At 47.9% G+C, this 22,269-nt stretch overlaps 1 protein-coding gene across 2 annotated transcripts in view; it reads left to right on the plus strand.

Moving 5' to 3' along the window:
- LRRC56 (leucine rich repeat containing 56) overlaps window positions 1–6,527 on the plus strand; it is a 65,458-nt gene extending 58,931 nt beyond the window's left edge. The window contains exons 11-13 of one of the 2 annotated variants that reach the window (XM_085298458.1): window positions 290–477; window positions 3,060–3,193; window positions 4,181–4,273. In XM_085298458.1, the coding sequence (XP_085154584.1) occupies window positions 290–477; window positions 3,060–3,193; window positions 4,181–4,195 (337 nt within the window). In that variant the 3' untranslated portion in view covers window positions 4,196–4,273. Of the gene's footprint in view, window positions 1–289; window positions 478–3,059; window positions 3,442–4,180 lie in introns of both variants that reach the window. The other variant, XM_085298457.1, reaches the window with a different exon arrangement.
- Window positions 6,528–22,269: the final 15,742 nt, after the last annotated feature.

Raw genomic sequence — 22,269 nt, forward strand, 5'->3', positions numbered from 1 at the left:
TTTGGAGGTGAAAATGGCTTTATTTCTGTGAACTTGTTTCACTGCATGTTATCTGTCCCGTTTCACTAGTTAACTTAAGGATACTTTCAGACAATCAGACATGGGCAGCTTAGATGCATGATCCATTTCTAATGATATTTCATATTTCCAGGTAAGTGGAAAATCCATGGGTGTGACTAAATCCACTGTCCTGGTATTTGCTTCTGTGTGGCCACACCTAGCTGCACTTGACTTACTGCGTATTCACAACTCAAAGGCTAACTAAAGGTTAACACTTGATGTTGTTCAGGTGCCTGCAAATGGTTCAGCAAGAAAAGTCCCCTCAAGTACTGAAGGTAACTCTTAGTGATGAGGAAGATGAAGACTGCAGCCTAACTCACAACTCTGAAGATCAATTGAGGGAGACCTATGATGAGGATCTCATTGAAAGGATTTCACTTGATTCTTTTCATTCCTGTCTTTCCCAGTCACCATCAGGTACCAATCCTCTGAGGAAGTGTTGGCACCATGTAGTGACAAATGTTGCTAACCTTTCTCAGACAGATGTATTAGTAACTATGATGTTCTATGAAATTTGGTTCCTGTGTTGTAGAGCAGTCATTTGGAAATGTTATCGCAGAGCCAGACTCTAAATAATCTATTCCAGTTTTTAGGTGGGATATGGTGAGCCAGCTGTGTCAATCACCAGCGGAAATATTTCAGCATAGATCAGCAGAATTAAGAGGAACAAAGCTGATCTCACCCCAGTTCAGAATCCAGTCTAGAGTAAAGACATGCCTCTTTCTTTTAATTTCTGTAGTTAATTTAGGTAGTGCCAGGTGAGTATGAACACTATCATTCCAATTGAGTAATGTTTTATCCCTGGTTGATATTGATGCAAATAGTGCCTGAATTAATGATTATGGTTCAATTGGATAACTGTAAATTCTGGGAAGACATGCATCCAAAGGGGTACATTCAGGAAACAGTTTAAAGACAAGTGTGTCCTTTAACTTAGGAACAAAGCCAAAGACCTCTCTGGAATTGTGCTTGCATAAGTTCCCTCTCTTCGTTACTTGTTGAATATTGTGTTTAAGGATCTCATAAACTTTAGTAATGATTTGTATCAAGTAGAGGAGTGTAGAAAAGGATGGCTTTAATCTATTTCTGTAATTAATAATTGCAGTTTTTTGCCTCAATAAATATTAGTGTGTGAGTTTTGTTTTTACATTTCTTTCAAGGACAAAATGGATCCATTAAAAATGAGAAATGAAGAATTAAAATTTTAAAAGCCTCTGTGTATAGGCAGTAGCATAAATAGTATCACCCTAAAAAGAACAAAATCTGTTTCGAAAAATCTGAAGAAATGGCTTACCCTCCAATGACCACACAAGTTTTGATTATGATCTTATGATCTCTTTACGTTTAATATGATCTCCTTAGACTGAATATGATTTATTATAACCTCATGCTTTCTTTAGATTTAATAGACAATGCCCCAAAACGTGTCAGAGTGTGCTAGCGACGTAGTCCGCAGGATTATAAAAGTGAATGGATGTACATGGATGAGGTTTTTTAGAGCTATTAGGATTTGACTACAAGACTGATTGAGTAGTTGGAAATCTAGTGGTACCTAAGGGGAGGGGAGAGAACAGATCCCTAAATCACAGGTAACTGGCCACACTAACCAAGATTTATACAAAGTAATTACGAACAGAATTGCCGATGTCCACTGTCACTAATAGACGTACATGTTTTAAGAAGCAAATATCTGATGCAGCTTTCACAACTGATAGACTTTACTCAGCAAGATGGTTAAGCACATACTTGATCTCTGAGAACTGAGACTGTATTGGAGGGCAAGGTTTGTAGAAATATTTATATTTAAGTGCCTCAGCACTGAACTTTACAACTCTGTCCTGCCCAGTGTGATTTTCTGATTCAGATGGTAGGATTTTTGCTGGAAATAATCCTTCTGACCAGGAAGGAACAAATCATTTGAGCAAAAGGATTCCTATTTAAAAGTGTTTGCAGCATCAGGTCTATGTAATCTGCAAGTTTTAGAAGTTTTGAAGTGTTATTTCAGGCTCTTGAGTGAGGCGTATCAGTCTTTCAGAGTCTTAAAAATAAACAAACAAACCCCCCATCAAATTTAGAGATTTTTAAAACATAGTACAGTGGAAACTATTTAGTGCAAACTTTCTATTGAATTTGTATGGTTTCCTAAGCAGTAAAATACATCTCAATCAATTAGGAGATAAAAAGCTGAACTTTCCATCTCTRTGTTTTGCTGGCACAAGTACTCCCAAAGCATTCTTTAGATTGTGTTCCTACCATGAACTCTGCGCATCAGGCAGTTAGGTACAGTCAGTTCTTTTAATAGACAAAAGCAATTGGATCTCTGCTATATATAGAATGATTTTAAGGATTTGTTCATGCACATGTTATGTACATAAGTCAGCAACAGGATTTTTCTTACATGTTGCACCTGAGGATTTCATGGGCTAAAATTTGAACAGCCAGAGGAAGAGCAGGTAGTCTGCTATTTCTGTATGTAGGAGAATATTTTCCTAACATTCAGGCACTTTCCTTAATTTTAAGTGTAATCTCAAAACCTTATTCCTATGCCTCCTTATCTGAAAAAAAGTTCAGTTCCACTGATCTGCAGTTGTTTTTGCATCTTGAAATTTGGGGAGGTGGATGGAGTCCTCAGGCATTTAAAACAGCTCAGGGCAAACACTGGTCCAGAATGATGTAGGTATGGCCGATCCTGCCTTGGGACAGGAGAGTAGGTGAGATCAAGAGATTTAGTCTGTTCCTCTTAGGCTGTGCACAACCTGTGAGCTGTTTGCATGCTTGGCAGTCACATTGCCAGCAGTGCTGGCAGGGAGGTCGCTAAGTAAAACAAACCCATGGCTATCAGAGAAAGCAATCCAACAAGGGTAGCATCGCCAGGTGCCACAGGATGCACCTGCCCACCCAGTTTCATCACACAGGGTTCTCTAAAACCTGTTGCTTACTGAGTCAGTTGTTTAGGAGTAAGGTGAGCCTGTAAATCACTGTACTTTTCCATTTTTCAGATTCATCACATGCTCAGGATTGGACAGTGTTCTGCAACCCAAACTATTGTCTAATTCCTTCTCCTCCAAAAAGCCCTTCGCCTGCATCTGTAATGGGTATTGCAGCAAGACCCTGGAAAATGAGGAACCACAGGGTAAGATGCCTAAAAATACCCAGTCAAGAGGAGGACAGGCAGTGGATGCAGCTTTGCCAATCAAGGGCTGGTCAGGAAACTTCAGCTGAGCCTATGGGTGAGGAACTTGCTCTCCTGAGCCTGCACAGTGCGCCTGCTGTATTTGAGGCTTTCCCTTCCCGATCACAAGGGCAGCACCAGCCTGGTGGGAGCAGTGGCAGGCTGAGACCTATTTCAGGACCAGCAGCTGTTGGATCATCAAGTGTCAGGTACACGTGCTGCTGGCAGCTCTCCCTATGGGATATCTAGTAAAAACAGAAGGGACTTCACGGCAGGAAAAAGCATACTTTTGTGTTGTCTCTGGAGTCTCCTGCCTATTCTGTAAAAAGAACTCATTTTATTCATGCTGGCCGTTATGTTTGTCCTTCCAAAGCTAAATGAAACATTTGCTTATGTTACTCATAGCTTGAATGTTGGAAATACTGTGTTTTCTTGAATAACTGCCCAGAATCTCCCTGCGTCCTTTCTGCTCCACTCACGTTTCCCATGCAGGGCCATTATCCACGTCTACTGTAGATCTCTGGTAGTGTTTTTGGTAACACTACCTGTTCAAGACTCTCCTTGGGCAAATACCAGAACCAGTTCCTAGCATGCCACTATATTTTTCCCTTGCAACTTGAATCAATTTATGTTAGAAAAAACTTTGGAAAATAGAGCCCTTTAGAAAATGATGTAGGCATTAGGTAAGTATTGTATACACATAAACATGGTCATTTCTGGACCCTCTCATTGTAAGATTGGTATTTCTTTACTTCTTTGAAGAACTAGAACTGCAGAACTAAAAATGCATGACATTTTGGTATGCCCTGTGGTATGCGCTGTACTGCTCCCAATCCTGCAAGCTTTTGGTTCAGTTTTCACGTTGGGAGATGAGAGAGCCAATGGGGAGAGTGCAGACACCCGGATTCGGAGTGCAATTTCACTTTAGTGTTTCTCTCTTTTCCCCAGGCCCACCATGGATGAGAGTGCACCCAGAATGATCAGCCATCACCAACCAGTTGTACACTCATCCACAAAAAGCATGGAGAGATTTGGGCTGACAAATGCAGTTTGGCCCCTGACTGCCAGGGCTGTGCTGCAGAAGTTGCCAGACAGACCCAGTGTCCCAACAACATCTCAGAGCAAGACTCCCCAGCCCTAGAAGACTGTCCATGTGGCTACGTGTGTTGGAGCCATGCACACAGCACAGTCTCCAGTCACTGGATGCGTTCCTTATGTTTGAAGGATTGATGCTATCTTTCAACTCCATCTGCAAGCTTAACACAGAGCTGTGCAAGCAGAACACTTTAAACAAATGGCATGATTTGCCTCAATTAAGGCTACAGCTGGTCAGAAGTACTTTCTTTAAAGTGCACCTGCTGATCAACATAACAGCTAATCAACCTCTTATTACAGAAAACACAGTTATTTTTGCAGCTTTCATGTACTAAAACAGAACAAATCTTAGCATATTTCCACTTTTTCACATCATGCCCTGTTCTGTGATTAAGGGCAGTGTCACTGTGAGTAAGGTGATGATACTAAACTAGACAGGGCTTAGTCTGCAGTTCCCAAAGTGGGCCAGAGAAAGTGCGGGACATGAGGCATTTCCTTTTGCAATCAGTAGCCTGGTCAAGAAATGATCCTGATAGTATCTGCTGCAGTCCTAAACGTTTAACATGCAAGGGACAAAGACAAGAGTTCAAGGGAAGGCGATGACCTGAGCATATTGCAAGGCAGAGGTGCGTTGCCCATGTCTCTAGGAGAGGAATAATCCAGCCTGCAGGGAGCCTGAGTGATTTCAGAGCCAATGGCCCCGTGGGAGCTCAGCCTGTTCATGATCATCCAGCTTTCCTGCTGTCCACATCGCTATGGGAGACGATGCTGAAGAAGTGGCTTGTTACAGCATTAACATGTTTATCTGTTCTGAAAAGCTGCCTGGAAGGGCTTTTCTCATTGCCTATGGATAGACATTGCGTATTGGAATTTCATAAGTAGAGATGACGTGTAAACAAGTTGTGTCAGATCCTCCTTTGCACATACCATTAGAGTAAATTTTCTGCTTCTGGTCTTTTTAGATCAAATAGATTTTACAAATTCTGATTAAATTATTTTAAATGGTACAGCAGCTGAGATGAGGTAGGGGAGTAAGGAAACATCTCCTGTTTTTCACGGGGTGTTCTTTTTATAGTTGGGTGAGATTCAAAACTGCTATTTTAGTGAACACAAACTGTGAGATACTGATCCAAATGACTAGGCCTTACAATTTTATTGGTGCAGTTTGAAGCCAAATATCATCACTTTTTTTCTAATTTAAATTCCTATGTTATATATATTTTTGATCAGTTGATAAAACAGTAATTACATGATGAGCTGATGAATTGTTTGATGTCATCTATCTACTGATCAACTTAAAGGAAACAATCAGGATAACAGCGTAAGCCCCAAAACTTCATCTTGTCCTGGTGTACTTGCACCAGTTTCTCCTACAAAACAGTTTGGAGGTGGAAGCCACTTTGCACAGTCTCAGTGGGCACTTGAGGAAATCAGCCATCAAAAGCATTAAAAATGATGTGCCGTGTGATTCCGTGAAATACTATGGATGCAGAAAGGATTTCCAGTCAGATGTTGCCCAACAATTGTGCCTGTGTCATTAAACTGACTTTTATAAAATTGACTCTTTGACAGCGTCACTTGACCATGAGCAAAAAAAATCTGACCTTGTAAAAGAAAGAAGAAAGTGGCAACATAATTTTCAGAAGTGCGCTGCACTCTCCCTGTCTGCTTGAAATCTTCAGCCCTTGCTGACACTCAGCACTAGTAACAATTAGGCCCTTCTCTGTAACAAGGGTAGTATCAGTGGGTGATGGTAGGTCTGTGTTCTCCAGACATTCAGAGGGAAATATTCCTTCTCAAGTTGCATACTTTGATTTCAAAGGGGCAGAAAAAGCATAAGTGGGTTATTGTATATCAGAATTGGGCAGCTAGACTTTTTTGCACGTGTGCATTTGCAGAAGCAATATTCTGGGTACTGATTTGGAGACTATTCTCAAAAATGTCTCTGAGCTCTTTTCTCAGCAAACACAGATTGGCTCTGTCTGTATATGGTGCAAGGAGCTTCTTTGTGGTGGGTGAGAGTATGTGGAGAAATGATCAGAAAAAATGAATTTTTATCCTTGAATTGGTAAATGACTATGAGCTGCTTAACAGGGAGAACAGAAAAGAAGTTTGAATAATATATGTTTGGGTGTCTTTTGAGCAGTCTTCTGTCTGCTTTTTGTCACCATTTATCTATCAAAAGAGACCCTAATACAAACTGTCTTGCTGTCTGTCCAGTCTTCTCTTCTGATCCTGAGGTCAGAACTGAACCAGCAACCCCCCTTCCCAAGCTCTGCTTTCATATGTGAGAAATAAGAGGCACTGAGGGCCTCATCTAAAGTGTTCCTGCTCAGTTTCCTGCTTTAACTTCCTGTCAGATACCCCACTGATAACTATTGGGGTGCGGGCAGCATGTGACCTTCAAAACAGCCACCGACTGTAAGACAGATACTCAAAGCTGTGTTTGGATTAATTGAGGGCTTGTCTGTCCAGTCAGTATTACTGCAAGGGCTGCAGTATTCGGAGCTGACTTGGAGATGCAAGGAGTGACTAGATTAGGGTGAGCATTGCAACATGTTGTTACCAAATGCAAAATGTTTGCTCTAGCAGGACAATCCCACAGCAGAAAGCAGCACTTGCTGGGGCTGGGGGCCCTGAGATGTTCTAGGAAACATTTTTGTGGTAGTATTCCCATGCCACAGTTCTCATTTTAACCCCTGGGTTATGTGCAGAAAAGTAAAAGCCCTGAGCAATTCTGTTCTCCAGCTGTTTTCAGATGAACTCTACACGCAGGGAGGTCAGGGCACGCCTGGGGCATTGGGCTTATCTAAGAGCCCTGCTCGGTGTCAAGCTGCACTGCTGGCTGCGTGCCAGAACCCACCAACAGGAGACAAAAGAACTCCCCCTCTCAAATAAATAACACTTAGCTCTTGCAGGTTGCTTTCCAGAGGTGAATCTCTAGCTATGTTACCAAGCAGGCAGGGATTGGTATCCCCATCTCAGGGATGCAGAGAAGGAGGAAGATGAAGCAACTGGTGCAAGGCTTGGCAGCAGAGCAGCAGCACAGGTAGGAATTATGACTTCCCTCTACGCATAGTTCTTGCTAATGCGGTTCTTGGTAGGTGAAAGCTCGGCAAGTAGCAGAGAGCCAAGCAGTGGTGAACAACTCTCTGTCAAGAGATGTGATTTTTGTGTGCCCCCTTCATTGCTTGCTTTCTTAGGGATCTGACCTACTGAGAAACACATGCAAGAGCATGTGCCCTGCAGTTAAATGTGTAACCAGACTCAGCCTACACTGTCGAGTGTGGAGCAGCAGGGAGGCTCGTTAAAAGAGAGTGAGCTTGTGATTGCAGCCTGACCTCACAGGGAAGAAAGCTGGTAGTCTCATCTCGGTGATAGCAGATGCACCCTGAGGTTTCCCAGACCTGCCACACCAGCGTCTGTTACGGTTTCCAGGATCAGCAAAATAAACAGGGCTGTTGCAAATCATAGCTGCAACTGAACTGTAACAGATCCATAGAGGAAATTCTTGCTTTAGTTTTAGCCTCTGCTCATTCACCTTCCACCTTTATAATCCGTAAAAGGTAAAAGATAGCTAGGGCTTTAATAGGCTAATTAGAAAATGTCAGGCATGATGGGCTGCATGTGAATTAGGTTCTTTTAGCCCAGAAGGGAAATAAATGGGAAGTTTCATAGAGGGTTTTCTTGCCACTGTTTCCTCTGTTGAAATCCTGCATTGGTCCCTTGAACATGGAAAAAGTCATTTAATGAATGAGGTTATTCCCATCTCTGCCTTTGTAGACTATTAATATTTAACTCAGCAGAATCCTCACTTCCAGTTGGATGTGACCAGTTTTGGATGTACATAACAAGAGTCCATCTTTTCATTCTTGCAGCAGGCCAGGAACTGCTGATGGCTTTAAACATCTCTCTGAGTTAATGGGATTTGCTACCAGCTGCCAAATTGATATTTAGTGTGTAAGCAGGAGAGAGGGAAGAGAACTAACCCCCACACACACACACACCTATTAATAAATCAGTGCCATAGGGAAGAATTTTCTACCAGAAATTAAGTCTCTGGAGCATGCTACTCCACGGCCCCTGGTGGGTTTATTTATTTCCCTGAAGCACTTCTGGCTTAGCATGGGAGAAGCAACCTCCTTCCCTTGTGCTGTTTCCCTCCTGTCTCTGTCTGATGCCTCTATTGCAGGCTGCTCTGCCGTGACTGTTTCTCTGCCCGGGCTGGGTGCTGCTGCAGATGAGAGATGGGTTGTACCTCTTCAGTCACCGTGTAGTGATGGCTGCTGTCTTGTCCTTCGTGCTGCCCTTGGACAGCCACCCATCAAGGTGGGAGCAGCTCTGGGGGTTTGCTAAGGAAGGGGGTTGTTAGCTGCAGGGAGTGGGGCTCTGAGCAAGGGGAGAAGGGATTTGGTCCCAAGTGATGTTGTTACTGAGTTAGCAGCACAGCAGTACTCAGGAAGGCTCTAAGCACCACTTAACTGGCATCCTGAGAAGAGCCCTGCTGCAGTGGATGGTACTTCCTTGCATGCTTAAAGGCTGTACTCGGAGCTTTGAAAAGGGATCTGAGGAAGAAGCAGGGAGCTGCGTGCCAGCTAGACTAGGGCTTGGGTGACACAGCTGCTTATTTTAGTGTCTAAAAATCCTTCATCCTCCTGAAGGGAACATGTCCAGGGCAGAATCTCACCCAAAGAAATAGCAAATAAAAAAAGACTGCTGCTGAGACTGGGACCATGTTCTGCAAGCACCAGCTCTGCAGAGCCTGGCCTGGCCTGGGGACCTGGGAGTGCCCTGTTTGGGACAGGCCAGCCAGGACGCTAGCCCTGTAGTGTGTCCTTGCTCAGCTATTACAACACCCCACCTCCGCCACGGAGCTCATCACCTGCTGTGCTTGTTAGCAAGGTAGTTACTTACTCTTGCTGAAAGCTTTGTAGACATGGGCTGCTTTGCACTTGGAACAAATTTGTGTTCATTGCTAGATGAAGAAGAGATACTTTCTTTGGCTGCCAAAGAAGAAAAAACCCAGGAGACATTCAGGAAGGGAAATTTTGTATGCATCTGTCTTGTTTAAATGCATACAAATTCCAGGTCGGCTCTAGATAATTTCAATTTCCTCAGTTGTTTCTTGGATTGCCATAGCATTCAGAGCCTGATATGCTTGGCCTCATTGCTATGGGCAGTGTCTGCAGCCACAATAAAACATGGATGCTTCTGGGATATGATTTGTCTAACATGGACACCTAAAGTAAGCTAATAAGATGGTTTGTGCTGTAGTAGTGCCAGTCTCTCCATTGATCAAAGAGGATACTAGACTGTTAGACATCTGCTTGGTACCGTTGATGTCAGGTGAGAGGAATCCTGCCCTAGGACAGTTTCCTTGGTACGCTAGAGTATCCTGGGCTTGGTTTTGTTTTCAGGAGCATCTTTCCTCTATGAAGTTCCAGTGGGGGACACTGGAAATTTGAACTCCTCTCTAGGCTGAGGCACAGGATCCAGCCTTGAACGGTGGTGGTGATCAGGGAATGTTAAAGCAGGTGTCTGTGTGCATGCGTGTATCTATGCACATGCAGCATGTGGGAGTTGGACGGGTGGAGATTTATCCTGCTGCGTATGGCAGCACGTACCATTTCAGCTTGTTTCTGGTGAGCTGTGTGACAGAGAGACCCTGCCTTCTCCCTGGGGGGACGCACACCACTGTGTGCAGGTGTGTTGCTCTGTCTGATGTCCTGCTGCATCCCAGAGGAGACTACATGTTGCTACTGGGAAGAGCACTCCCTCATTTTAGTGCTGGCAACCTCCCTGATGGAGCAGGCAAGGGGTAGCAGGCAGGGCACTGCGGCTGCAGGACATGCTCCAGGGTTTTGTGTGTATTGATGTGGATGCAGGTCAGCTGCTCAGAGGGGCAATGACAGTTGAGCCTGTTCAGTGCCAAGTGTTTGGAAGCACAGAGACCTGGGCATCCTGCTCTGTGCACCCACCTGCTGCACAGCAGAAGTGCTCCGGTGTGAAGTGCATCGTGCTTGAGGGCATATTTTTAGGTTTCACCTTTGTTTTCCTCTTGCCACCTTTGGGATGATCTGACTGGTCAGGCCTGCTGGCAGGGCAGTCAGATGAGCTCTTCCTTTGGCTATGAAGGACAGCAAGGTCAGCTCACAGGCAGCAGCATTTTTTCTAAGCCTTCCTGTTTACCTCCTCTAGTGTTTCCAGATCAAACTCAAGTATTCAGATTAGCATCTAGAGCCTAAGCTGTGCTGGGAAGGGTTCAGACTGTGCTACTATGGAAAAGAGCCTGCCAGAAATGTGATTTTACTGAGTGATCCTAGGCACAAGCTCTTAGGTTTCAGCAGTCCTCCTTGCTCTAGGAGCCTTGCTCTGTCCAGAAAAGGCCTGCAGTGCATGTAGCTGTTTGCTGGGGAAGATACTGCCTCCCAGCCCTTGCTGCCCCCAGCTTTCCCCTCTTCTCCCACATGCAGCAGCCTTCCCATAGCGCAGCTTTCCCACAGTCTCCTGCATTCTGCCAGGGCCACTTTCTCCCTGCCTGTGCTGAGGTGTGAATTGCAGCTGTGGCTTTAGCCTGGGCTCACAAACCCTGTGGGTCATGGGAGCCTCTGGGCAGCCTGCAAGCAGTGACTGTGGAACCACATCCTGCCATCTCCCATTGCACAGAGCAACCCCACAGAGACTCCCGTGGCTTTCCTGGTTATATATATGTTTGGCCTTTTTTTTTTTTTTTTACCTGGTTTTTGATACCACAGCAGAGATGCTTGTACTCTGCCTGTGAGGAAGCTCAGCAGCTGCTCTCTGGTCTGTCTCTTGATCAAGTGGGAACTTGTCCACTGAAAGGTCTGTGTTATCACTGTAGGCATCTGCAGCCACGGTGTGTCTGTGTGGGGCTTTGAACTCCGACAAAATCTTGGACAGCCCAAGCAGAGTGAGAGAAGAGGGAGAGAATTAATCTCCTTTGGCTATTCTCACCCCCTCGTGGTGCAGCCAGGTGGGTTGACTCTCATTTGAGACCCTGCAATGCGGCTGGCTGCTGCACATCTTGCAAGCCTGCCAGCGTAGCCACTGCCTGGGGCCAGCCCCGACGAAGGCAGAGAACAGCACATCCTGGCAATGCTGCATGAGAACTGTGCGCTTGTCACATCTCTGCCTGAGGGAGGTGGGTTTGGTGCCTGGGCCCTGGGAACAGAGGGGCTGTAACCTTGCCCTGGGATGCTGCAGAGCTAGGGGGCACGGAGGCCACGGAGCAATTGCTTGCGCTGAGAGTGCTTGTCCAGGAAACTGGTCTCAATTTTTAAGTGTAATTTTTTAAGTCTAAGTGCCCCATCCCTCCTGAGTGAACACTGAGTCCCATCATTCTCCTGGCACTAATTAATATTTGTTTAATGTAGGGAATAATCAACTTCCTTCTTAGGTGTAGAGGACACCCAAGTTCAAGTCTTGTAGAGGCTGCTGCTGTCTCATGCAGACTGCCCTGCCGTATGTGATTAATTGGCCACGAATTAGGAAAAGGCTAATCAGCTGCTGTACAAGCTGCAGAGGCTGTTGTCTGTAATTACCGATCTTGTCTAGCAGCAAATGAGCTTGATGCATGGAAGAAGTCACTGGGACAGCCCATGGTGCTTTTGCCCCCTTTGCTGCCCCACACACAGCCTGGTCACCCCGGGAAGCAGGAGCTCCGTGGGCATGTGCAGAGCACCCAGGAGCTGCCCGATATCTACAGAGCTCAGAGACAGTCAGATGGTCTGACTTAGTTACAGCAGTGCTAGTTCAGCTGTGGAGCTGGGCCAGAAACCTGGGCTTTGTGTGTGTCACGGGGAAAGAGCTGGAGCCTTTTCCTCCAGGCTGCCCCTAGGCAGCTGCCACAGCAGTGCTCCCCCTGCCCAGCCTGTCAAACCTGCCACTGCCCCTCTGTGTGCCACAGGAGTGTGGCATGGACATCCAGCAAAGGGCAGCTTTGCACACCCTTGAGAGGTCCCTAGCCCGCCTGTTACCTGCTGTCTCCCCCTGACAGCCAGGCAGGTTATGGGTGCAGCTTGCCTGGGAGAGGCCACTCAAAGGAGAGGGGGATCTCATTGTGCTCAGGCCCTCTCAGATGCCTGCATTCAGCCCTCTGGGCTTTTGCTGAGGACAACCCGCTGCCCTTCCCGGTTCCCCAGTGTCACTAACCCGGCCCTGGCAGTCTCTGAGGATGGTGGTGCACTTCGGGCCCGCTCGGAAATATTGACTCGCATTTGACTTGGCATCTTCTTCGGTGAGATTAGTCCTTGCAGCCCAGACCTAGTGACAGGACAGGTCTTGATGTGCATGTTTCTGTGCCAGCCCAGAGGAAAACCAACCACCTGGGCACTGCAGGTGGGTCAGACTCATGCATAGGAGAGGAGAGAGCTGCTCTGCTTTCAGCCAGGGACTTTTGGTGGCCAGAGCAGCTAGAGCTCAGTGCTTGGCAGCACATGTTCTTCCTACCCCTGCCCTCTTCCAACCCAATGGGACCTTTTGTGGGATCTGTGCACTAGCTAAGAAGGTGCTTTCATCAGCAGTACGTTCAATTGGACTTTCAGCTGCCTTTTAGGGCTGGCTACTCCCAGAAGTGTTCGTAGGCCCTGGCTTAGGGCCCAAAGGGTCTCCCTGTCTTTGACCTCTTCACCCTACACAAATGGGTGCTCCTGCTTACGGTAACATGATGCCGTGGGGGAAGAGAGGTGTCCGCAGGGAAGCGGTATATAGATAGGGGGAACTCGCCAACCCACTGCTGAATGACGTAGCCACTAATGTCCATGGTAGCATAGGAGCAGCAGTTGAGGATCCGAACAAAGTGGCCATTGGGATCCACGGTGACAATCTTCAGGAAGTTGGTGCTGCTGGATGGCCTGGGAAAACAGAGCTTCAGTGAGGAGGCATCCCTGGTGCCTGAACCCTTCTGTGATAGGTGAGACCCAGGTGAGAGCAACCTCATGCAAAGACAACTCCATGGCAGGGAATATGTCACCCTTCCCAGCTCGTTTCTTTCACCCTCATGGCAGTGGCTGCTCTGCAGGGTGGTCCAATGAAACCTCACGACCCTATATCAGCTGTGCTGACCCAGAGTTTTGCTTATTCACATGGGCAACCAACGCAGGTGAGTCTGTGCTGGGATGTCCAGCTCTGAGCAGTGGGAGCTGATATGTCAACCTGTGCTGCCTCTGGCCAACTCAGTCCCCAAAGCAACTACTGGCAGAGCTGAGCTGTTTTAATCTGGCCCAGCATGATTCACCAGCACTTGCTCACCTTTCTTTTTCTTCCCTGGAGCAACGTCTGCTGGTCATGCTGGCATGGGAGGGCACACCAGCAGGCCCACAGCCCTCGGTGCTGTTGAGGAAGACATTGGTCAGCCGACTGCGCCTGGGGAGTTCGGCGGCGACCTTCGGCCCAGGGCCTGCAGGAGACAATGTGAAGGGGAGCAGTGAGGCCACCCATGGGAGCCCTTCCTGCTTCTCCTCATGAGTGTCAGTGTGAGCATCTGCACTGGTTTCCTACATCCCTGGGTCAAATCCCTCATTTTGTCTGGTCCCTGAAACAAGGCCTTCTGCTATTAGGAGCATACCCTGTCCTCCTGCACGGTTAGAAACCATGGTGCACCTGCGTGTTTCCAGCTGGATTTCAGAGAAACGTGAGTGACCGCACTAAAGCCGAGGGAGTAATTGAAATATTTTTTTAACTACATTCAGTTACAGCTTTGTAACTGAATCCTCCAGCACAGCACTGTGTAAATCAGATACTCTTTCATCTCGGCTATACCTAATTCTTGCCCTCTCCAAGGGATTAGTCCAGATTACAGAAGGCAGGCTGCATGTGTGTGAAGGAGCTGCTAGCAGTGGCCACCAGCACAGGCAGAAACCACACTTACATCCAGAGCCCACTGGCCAGCTGCTGCSTGGTGCATCTGGGAGGTTCTGGAAAAACATCGTGGCCCTGACTTCATCCTGGTCAGAAAGATGATCTAATTTCAGAGGAGGTTTCCTGCACTGGCTACTGTCTGTGCTTTGTCCTTTCTTCCCTGAGAATTTATCTGTTTTATGAGCTGAGCTTAATTTCCCGAGTTCGTTATTTTTCCGTCTGTAAAGAAAAATAAATTGATGAATGACTAGGCAGAGAGTTGCAATATTATTTATAAACTCTTAAAAGCTGTGCTTCAGGAAGAGAATTAATGCATATGCACTGAGGCAAGCCGTAACTTTTGCTGCATTTGATGAGAATATCTTGATAGGTTTTGAATGGACACTAGGGGGAAGAAGAGAGTCTGACAAGTACACTTTCGGAAGTAAAATGACTTTCAAAACAAAAATAAGCAGCTTCAGAGTGCTTGGGAGGCATTCAGCACCTGGTGGGTTTAACATTTCCTTTGGGATCTTCTCCAGCATCTAATCTGCTTGCTTCATGTGATGCCCCCCAAAGCACTATGCAAATAGTGTCTTGCTACCACATGCAACTTAAATTTATTTGGAAATGTTTTTACAGGAAACCTATAACACATGCAATATAATGGGGAACATCCCCCACCCCTGTCTCAGCACTTAAAAGTAGCGGAGCTATGTGGTCTCTACTGGTGCTACATGAACTCCCAGCATGCCACTTCTTTCCTTTTTATCCCCACGCTTCTCCCCACCTCTCCTTCCATCCTCCTTCCCTTTCTCTTTTCTTGGTATTATGTGACTTAGCCCTGCAGTCCTTGAGAAAGTCAGATTTGGGATGTTTTTTTTCTGGCACTGCCAGGATAGTTTGAACAGCTGGAGATTGGAGGTATGAGAAGCATCACCAAGGCAGGCAGTGGAGGGGCAGATTTATGGGGAGGAAAGCAACATAACCAGGATGCTGCCTGGGCCCCGCTGCCCCATGTCGCCTGGCCGTGGCATGCTGGCGCTGGCAGGCAGCTGGGGCTGCTGTTGCAGTACCTCTGCTGCAGATCTGTGTTGGGAGTGAGGTGTGGGCTGAGCAGTGTTTGGATTTCTTCTGGCTCTTCTTTTTCCATCTTCAGCGATGCTGTGTCTTCTTCCTAAAACAGAAGGATGCTGGGACTGGCAGTCCCTGCTCAGCACCAGGCAAACCACAGCCCTGTGCTTGTCCCCAGGACACTTCCTGGGTTCCAATAGCCCAGCCAAAGAGGCAAGTGGCTGCAAATCTCCGCAAACAGCCCCCACAAGGCTTTGGTAGAGCTCAAATGTTCCCATCTCCTTTTCAGCACTGCTGTGCCCAGCAGAGCTGGGCTGCGAGACTGACCTTGCAGAAGGCGTCCAGGAGGCTCAAGTGTTTGGGGACCCGCTGCAGTGACATGACGCTGAGCCCTGGATTCAGGTTCTTGTTTTCCGCCTCTGACCAAAGCTATGGTAGAAAGGCAGAAGCAGCAGGTGAGAAACGCCCTTGTAATGCATGCCCTAGCATTTGGACACCTTCCTTGGTCAGCGATCCTGATGGTGGATAACTGGAGAGGGATCCAGTGGGAATGGGGGCCCTGGCATGCTGAGAACAGGGCTTCCCAATGCCAGCTGAGGTGACAGTGATAGCAGTAACATGGGCCCAGAGGTGAGTGCTGCAATATCCACTCTTCCCCTGTCATCCAAAACACATTGGGCATGTTGATACTGCATGTGGCTGCAGTGTTCAGTTCCTCTGTCTCCCGTGAAAAGAAGATAAAATGTTGGCAGGTTCAGAGAGAGAGAGAAAGCAAAAGTAAGACTGCAGTAGCAGTGGAGACAGAAACCTTTGGGAAATTTGTGCTGGGGTGAAGGAGATGGGCAAGAAGAGGAGGAAATACTGCAGGGAACAGCATGGAGAGGGGAAATAGGGAGCAGGGATGGCTCCTGCCACATAATACAAGGATGGGGGAGGATAGGAGCAGTGACAAGGCTGGAACCAAGTTCAAGGTGAAGGAAAAGTGAAAGAAATGACAAGCATGTGGTGGCAGGAGCAGATGAACTGGGAAGGCCTGCTCAGGTCCCTGGCATCTGAAGCCTGCCAGGCTTTGAGCAATTACCCAAATCTTGGAGGAATTTTACTGTCAACTTCAGTGGGCTTTGGATCAGGTGTGACATTGGTTAATCAAGAAGGAAAGGCAATCTAGGATGATAAATCCTCCAAAAGGCWACAAACCCATCAAGAGTTGAGGGGTTAAAACAAAGGGTGGCAGGTTCCAGGCAGCCCAAGTGAACATCTATCTGCTAATTTTGCAAAATCAGGAAAAACTCATGTAAGACAAACATTTTTTCAGGGTGAAGTGAAGATATATCATCCCTTTCCAGAAAAATGATGTATATAAGGAATAGCATCTATGGTTAAGAAAGTGTCTCCCTTTCCAGAAGTGGAGAATTTCCTGGTTTAGTGACCAATTTTTCCCCCTTTTAGAAATTCAATCCCAAGAGCTGCTACGACCCTGCAGACAGTGTTCCTGGTCTGCTCCCAGCTCTTCTGGTGATGCCATGCTCTAATAGGGGTGATTTTACAGGGATATCCCAGAATTAATAATATCCATAGATCTTGAGAGAGGTCAAAGCACCAAATGTCTCTTTTGCTTAGAATATCCCTAGTGATTTGATTAAATGAAAAAAATCAAAGTTAAAAAACTTTTTCATGATTGTGACCTATCTTTTATTTTAATGACTGTAAATTTTGTCACACTGAAGAACAAAGAGAGGAATTATTGTCCTCTTTTAATTGCTGTTGCACAATACTGATTTTTTGGATTATGAACAGTTGGGAGGAAGTCTGAACTCAAACACAAGTCTTTGGATTATATTACTGACATGGAAGAATGAAGGAGAGGCCTTTGTTGCTATGGAAAAGGTGACAACTTTACCTTAAGTTCAAGCATTCTTTGCAAAGAACAATTAGCATTTTTTTGTAGTTTGAACAAAGTAAATACACAAACAACAATAAGAGCTTTAATATGTGACAAATCCAAAATAAGGGGAAATGGTGGAACAAGTCACATAATTCTTGTATGAAGTGACATACTAGATAGTCAGTTGTAACCTATGTGATTTACAGAAGAAGATTAGCAAAAAGAAGGGAATGTTTCTGGAAGATCTCGTGCATGGAGCTCAGAGTTACTATTTACATTGGGACTATATGCACTGGGCTGGAGACTGCACCATTATTGGGATTGTTGGTCTCTGAAGGTCTCACAGCCCTCGGGTTCTTTGCAGGTTAAAGAAGTTGGAATTAAAGGGAGAGAGAAAGAGACAGAAATTGTGATGAACAGGATTTATCATAGGACTTGTGGAAGCGCTATCATGTTGGATAATAAATTCTGTCACTCGCAATAATTGCATTTTTGCAGCAAGATAATTATGAGAGAATAAAATGTCATTATAACATCTTTCCTTCAGGATCAGCTGCAGCAAACTCATACTGAATTCTGTAACTGCGTAGGCCCCCACACAGTGGGTTGAGCCAGGACAAGGCAACTGGGGCCACAGGGACATGAGGCAGGGGCCTGTCTCTCAGGAGCTCCAGGCACCTCCACCACAGCCTCAAGAGCCCCATATATCTACTCCTTGCTGCCTTCCCTCATCGTGAGGTGCTGGTCCAGCCATTAAAACATGGTGTGGAGGCCGAATGCCTCATCTTGGGCTGTAAATACCCTTCCCTCCCCTCTCTCCCTGCTTCTTGCTTCTCTGGGCTTGTTCTGCTTTTCTTTTAGGTCTTGGATGCTTCTGTTCCCACCTCAAAGCTCTCCTGGGAGCCACCCGACTCTGTGTCTGGAGGCAGGTTCACAACTGGCACTTTTGCCTGCCAGGACTCTTGGTGGAAGTGCTCAGTTTGAGATTGCTGCAACCGCTCAACATCTTTGCGCAGCTGCAGGACCAAAGCTTCCATCTTCTGAAGTTTCTCCTCCAGAAACTGCACCTCCTTGTAAAAAGACAAGGAGAAAATTGAAAAAAACAAATATCAATGCCAAACGCTCCAGGCCTGATCTCCCATGGCAGGTACCCAGGGAGGTCAGTGTAATTAATCAGCAAAGAGTTTAGATCTTCTCTTTTCCCATCCAATCCTCATTTAACCTTCCAAAATGTCTCTGTCTTGTTCTTAGATGGATCCACGTGTTATATACAAGGGAAGCCTGCATGTTTAGCTTTTAAATTGGCGTCCGCCTTCTGGTAGTGCCTGCCTTGTGGCTCCACAGGGAGGACTGAACACAACCATTAGGGAACAGCAGGGATAAAAGGTGCTCTCAGCCCCCAACAGGACAAACTCCAGGAGGGAGAAGGATGATCAAGGTGTTTGTGGGGCCACATTTCTGACTGCACCCAGCTCTCAGGGTCATGCCTCTCTGCATGGCAGAGCTAACTGTGTCCCCAGCCTCCTCATCTCAACGTGTGTCTCTTCCTAAACCCAACTGGCCTGGCTATTCTGGGGAGGGGGTTCCTCACACAACCCTGGCCTGCACTGGCTCTCCCAGCACCCTACCTGGGTGTAGGTCTCCTTCTGATTTCTCAGCTCAGCAGCCAGCTGGTCTACAGCTGCTCTCAGGCACTGATGGTTTGTATCTTGGCACTGGCACCTGGAAGAGTTCCAGAAAGGTTGACCTCTCCACCTACAGACCAGTATCGGAGATCACCCAGTATCCCTGGCACATCTCAGAGCCAGCAGTGACCTCTGAGAACCCCACGGTTACTTGTAGTCAGTGGAAACCAAAAGGCTGAGGCTGAGAAGACCTGAATGCCCACCACCTGCTGGGTGCCACCTTGCTGAGCTCTGCAGCCCACAGGTCGGACCTGTTGGTGACCAGGGGATTAAACGGACAACGGGACCAGGTCAGCCTCATCATCTCCTTGCACATGGTCAGGTACCCTTCTCTCTGACCACTGGAGAGGACCCAGGACCCTCCCAGGGACTTTTCTCCTTGTCTTGCTCTCCCAGTCTGCCCTTGCTGGGGCCCATGTGAGAGGCACAGTGCTGTCAGTGGGTCCTGTCTCTTGTCTGGAGCAGCTGCTGGAGGCATCAGTGCTTTGGAAAGCAGCATGCCAGTGTCTCAGCTGATGCAAAATGCCATGAGGGTTTGATTGCTTTCTTCTAGTGCATGCTGTGATGTTCCCTGCCACATACGATTTATTCATGTTCTGGATCACAGCACTTGTTTGGTCTTTCCCATCTCTGGCACCTCTACTGCAGCCTTGTTTGCAGGCTGATTCACAGGGGGTAGCAGCAGCACAGAGCTCTCACTCCCTGCTCGAGCTCGTGCCTGGCATGGCACTGCCACTCCAGGACTTTCCTTTAAGCTTCCTGGCATGAGCTTCTGCAGGCCCTGCAAGTGTTCAGTGCCTCAGAGGTGTCCTTCTGTCTGTCTACATGCTCTCCTCGTGCCTGCTTTCCTGTCTTACCCCTGGCGCGGGGCGCTCACCACCTCCCGGCATGCCCGGGCCAGCCGGGCGGCGGGTGCCCGCTGCACGGCCTCTCGCAGCCCCCGGATCTCCACGTCCTTGTGCTGCAGCAGCAAGCGCAGGGCACGGACGTCCTCCTCTGGCTTTGGCGACTCTGCCTGTTTGGGGGGCACGCTGTGAAGGGAGCGAGGTGGTTCAGGGTGAGAGGTTTGGATGAGCAGCCAAGTGCCCGTTCTTGTGCTCCAAGGGTATGAATGGCGCTGGTGGTGAGGAGCAACAGATAGAACAGAAATACAGCTAGAGAGCAGGAGAGCGCTGCATGTGAGAGAGCACAAGGAGATCTCTAGAGCATATCTGTGCACAGATAGCTATTGCAGAGGACACACACAGTGAAACCTACCCAAAATACTCCCACAGCAAGCTGCAGTTCAGAGGCTTCCCAGCTTTGAGTTTAATACGCAACAGTTATTTTTTTCTGTAAATTCTCCCACTTTGTTGAGATTGAGTGCTTTTTCTTGAACCTATGTAGCATTTTTAGCAGCTGCAATGCCCCATGGCAGGGAGTCCCCCACGTTAACTCCCCCATCATGTGAAGAAATCTCTCCCTGTGCTTGTTTCAAGCCTGTGACCTGCTACGTCAATCCGATTTCCCCCTGGATTTGCCCCAGAAGAGACATTGGAGTTGTCACGGTGGAAACACTGTTGAGTGCCCTGGTGCCATGCTGGCCCGGCAGCACTCAGAGCCAGCAGCAGCCTCACTGGCGCTTCCTACTCTTTCCTCTTGCTGCCGTCTGACCAGAGTAGTCTCTATTTTTTCAAGTGAAAGGCCATAGTAATAGGAGTCTTGAGGGGATAACATGTGTGTCAGCCAAGCAGTGTTGAAGTTAAGAGAGGCTGTGATTGGTCCTTGTTTCCCCTTTCCCCCATGCTGCCATGCTTTGCTTCTCCCTCTCCGGAGCTTCCTGGGAAGAGGTTTCTCCCGTGCCTGGTTTAGGGCTGGCAGGGTGCCACAACCCTGCTGGGAGCCTTGGGGCTTATCGGGGCAGTAAGTCAAGTGCCTGCTGCAGCTCTTTGGAGGCTTCCCCTCACCTGGGAAATTGGATTTCTCACCTCCAGCTGTAGCAAACCCAACTCGGAGGTGCATGGTGCTACAGTAACATCCTCTACCTACGTGCAAGCCTCATGTCCGACATCACTGTCACCTGCAGGGACTGGCTGGGCGCTGCTTTCCCCGGCTCCGCACCAGCCTGCCTTCTCCCGCTTTGTTTTCCTCCCCTTCGGAGCTATTCTTTACCTGCCATATGCCGCGATCATTGCGGGTGCGAGCACAGCAGCTGCTGCGCTATTCCGGGCTCGGCACGGCTCTGAGCCGCCTCCGTCGCTCCCGCCTGCACCGCCACCGGTGATCCCGGCGGCCTCCGAGTTCTGTGGCCTCGGCAGCTCCGAACCCTTTGCCCCTTGCGCACCAGCTGCCTCCCTCCGGCAGATTGTGACACCCAACCGTTGCCGTGGAAAAAGCAGAATTGGGGGAGAATTAACATCGATGCTGGTGAGCGACCCTGTGGAAAGCGTGAGTAAGACGAATGCAGTGTCTTTGCTTCTCCTGTGCGATGGTGTTGGGGCAAAACTGAGCACAGCTGAATCGCTTTGGTTTAGGGGCTCTAGTATCCCTCTGACACTGCAGGCTGCGGCTGATTTTGCTAAAGATGATGCAGAAACGGAGTGTGGAGGAGTCTCCAGAGGGCTGAATGCTGCTGTTCGGTGGAGAGCAATAGGAACTGCAAAATCAGACTCGTGATTAAAGCTCACTTCTTGCATTAGGCCTCAGCTGACCCCAGAGACACCGTCACTGAAAAGGTAAGGGACCATCAGGCCATAATGAGGCTGCCTGTGTCCGGGACAAGCTCTCTTGGCCACCCAACTGGGGTTTGGGCAATGCCTGGACGTCCCCGCGTGGCGGGTCCTGCCTACATCCAGCCCTGGCGCTATTCACGCTGAAGTCTCTGACCACTGAGATCTCCATCCCAGAAGCACAGGTGAAGTTGTAGGGAAAGACGTTGAGGCAGCCAGCTCTGTGACAAAGTAAGCGAGCCCAGTGAGTCCTTGCTTGGCTTTCCGAGTGCTGCCACAAGGCTGGCCAGGAAGAGCCCTTTCCTGGCCATTGAGCCTTGGTTCTTGCTGCATGAGGAGTGCAGCGCTGATTTTGTGTGGTAGCAAGATCACCACCCCAAGCAGGTGATTCTGCTCGCTTTTCACCCTCTCAAGTGCAAAATTTGCAGAGAAAAAAAATAAAAGCAAAAAGCACCGCAGAGGCAACCTGAGTGGGCTGGGCATGGTCTCAGACAAAGTAAGTGGTCACTCTCTCTTCTGCAGTTTCCATAAGGCCCAGTTAGGGAGGGTGCTTCCTTCTGCTTCTTCCACGTCATCTTATTACTCAGGACACAAGCCTTGCCAGCGGGTGCCCGCGGTGCAGCAGGGCTCTCTGTAGTGCTGCATGCTCGCCGTCGACGCCTTGCACCGCCACAAAGCTGCGAGCAGCCGTGGGCCCGCACCCACTGTGCTGTTAGTGCCTGGGCTCGTTTT

The sequence above is a fragment of the Rhea americana genome, unplaced genomic scaffold (assembly GCF_003343005.1).
Source record: "Rhea americana isolate MKP2758 unplaced genomic scaffold, rheAme1 scaffold_139, whole genome shotgun sequence".
In the NCBI taxonomy this organism is placed as follows: domain Eukaryota; kingdom Metazoa; phylum Chordata; class Aves; order Rheiformes; family Rheidae; genus Rhea; species Rhea americana.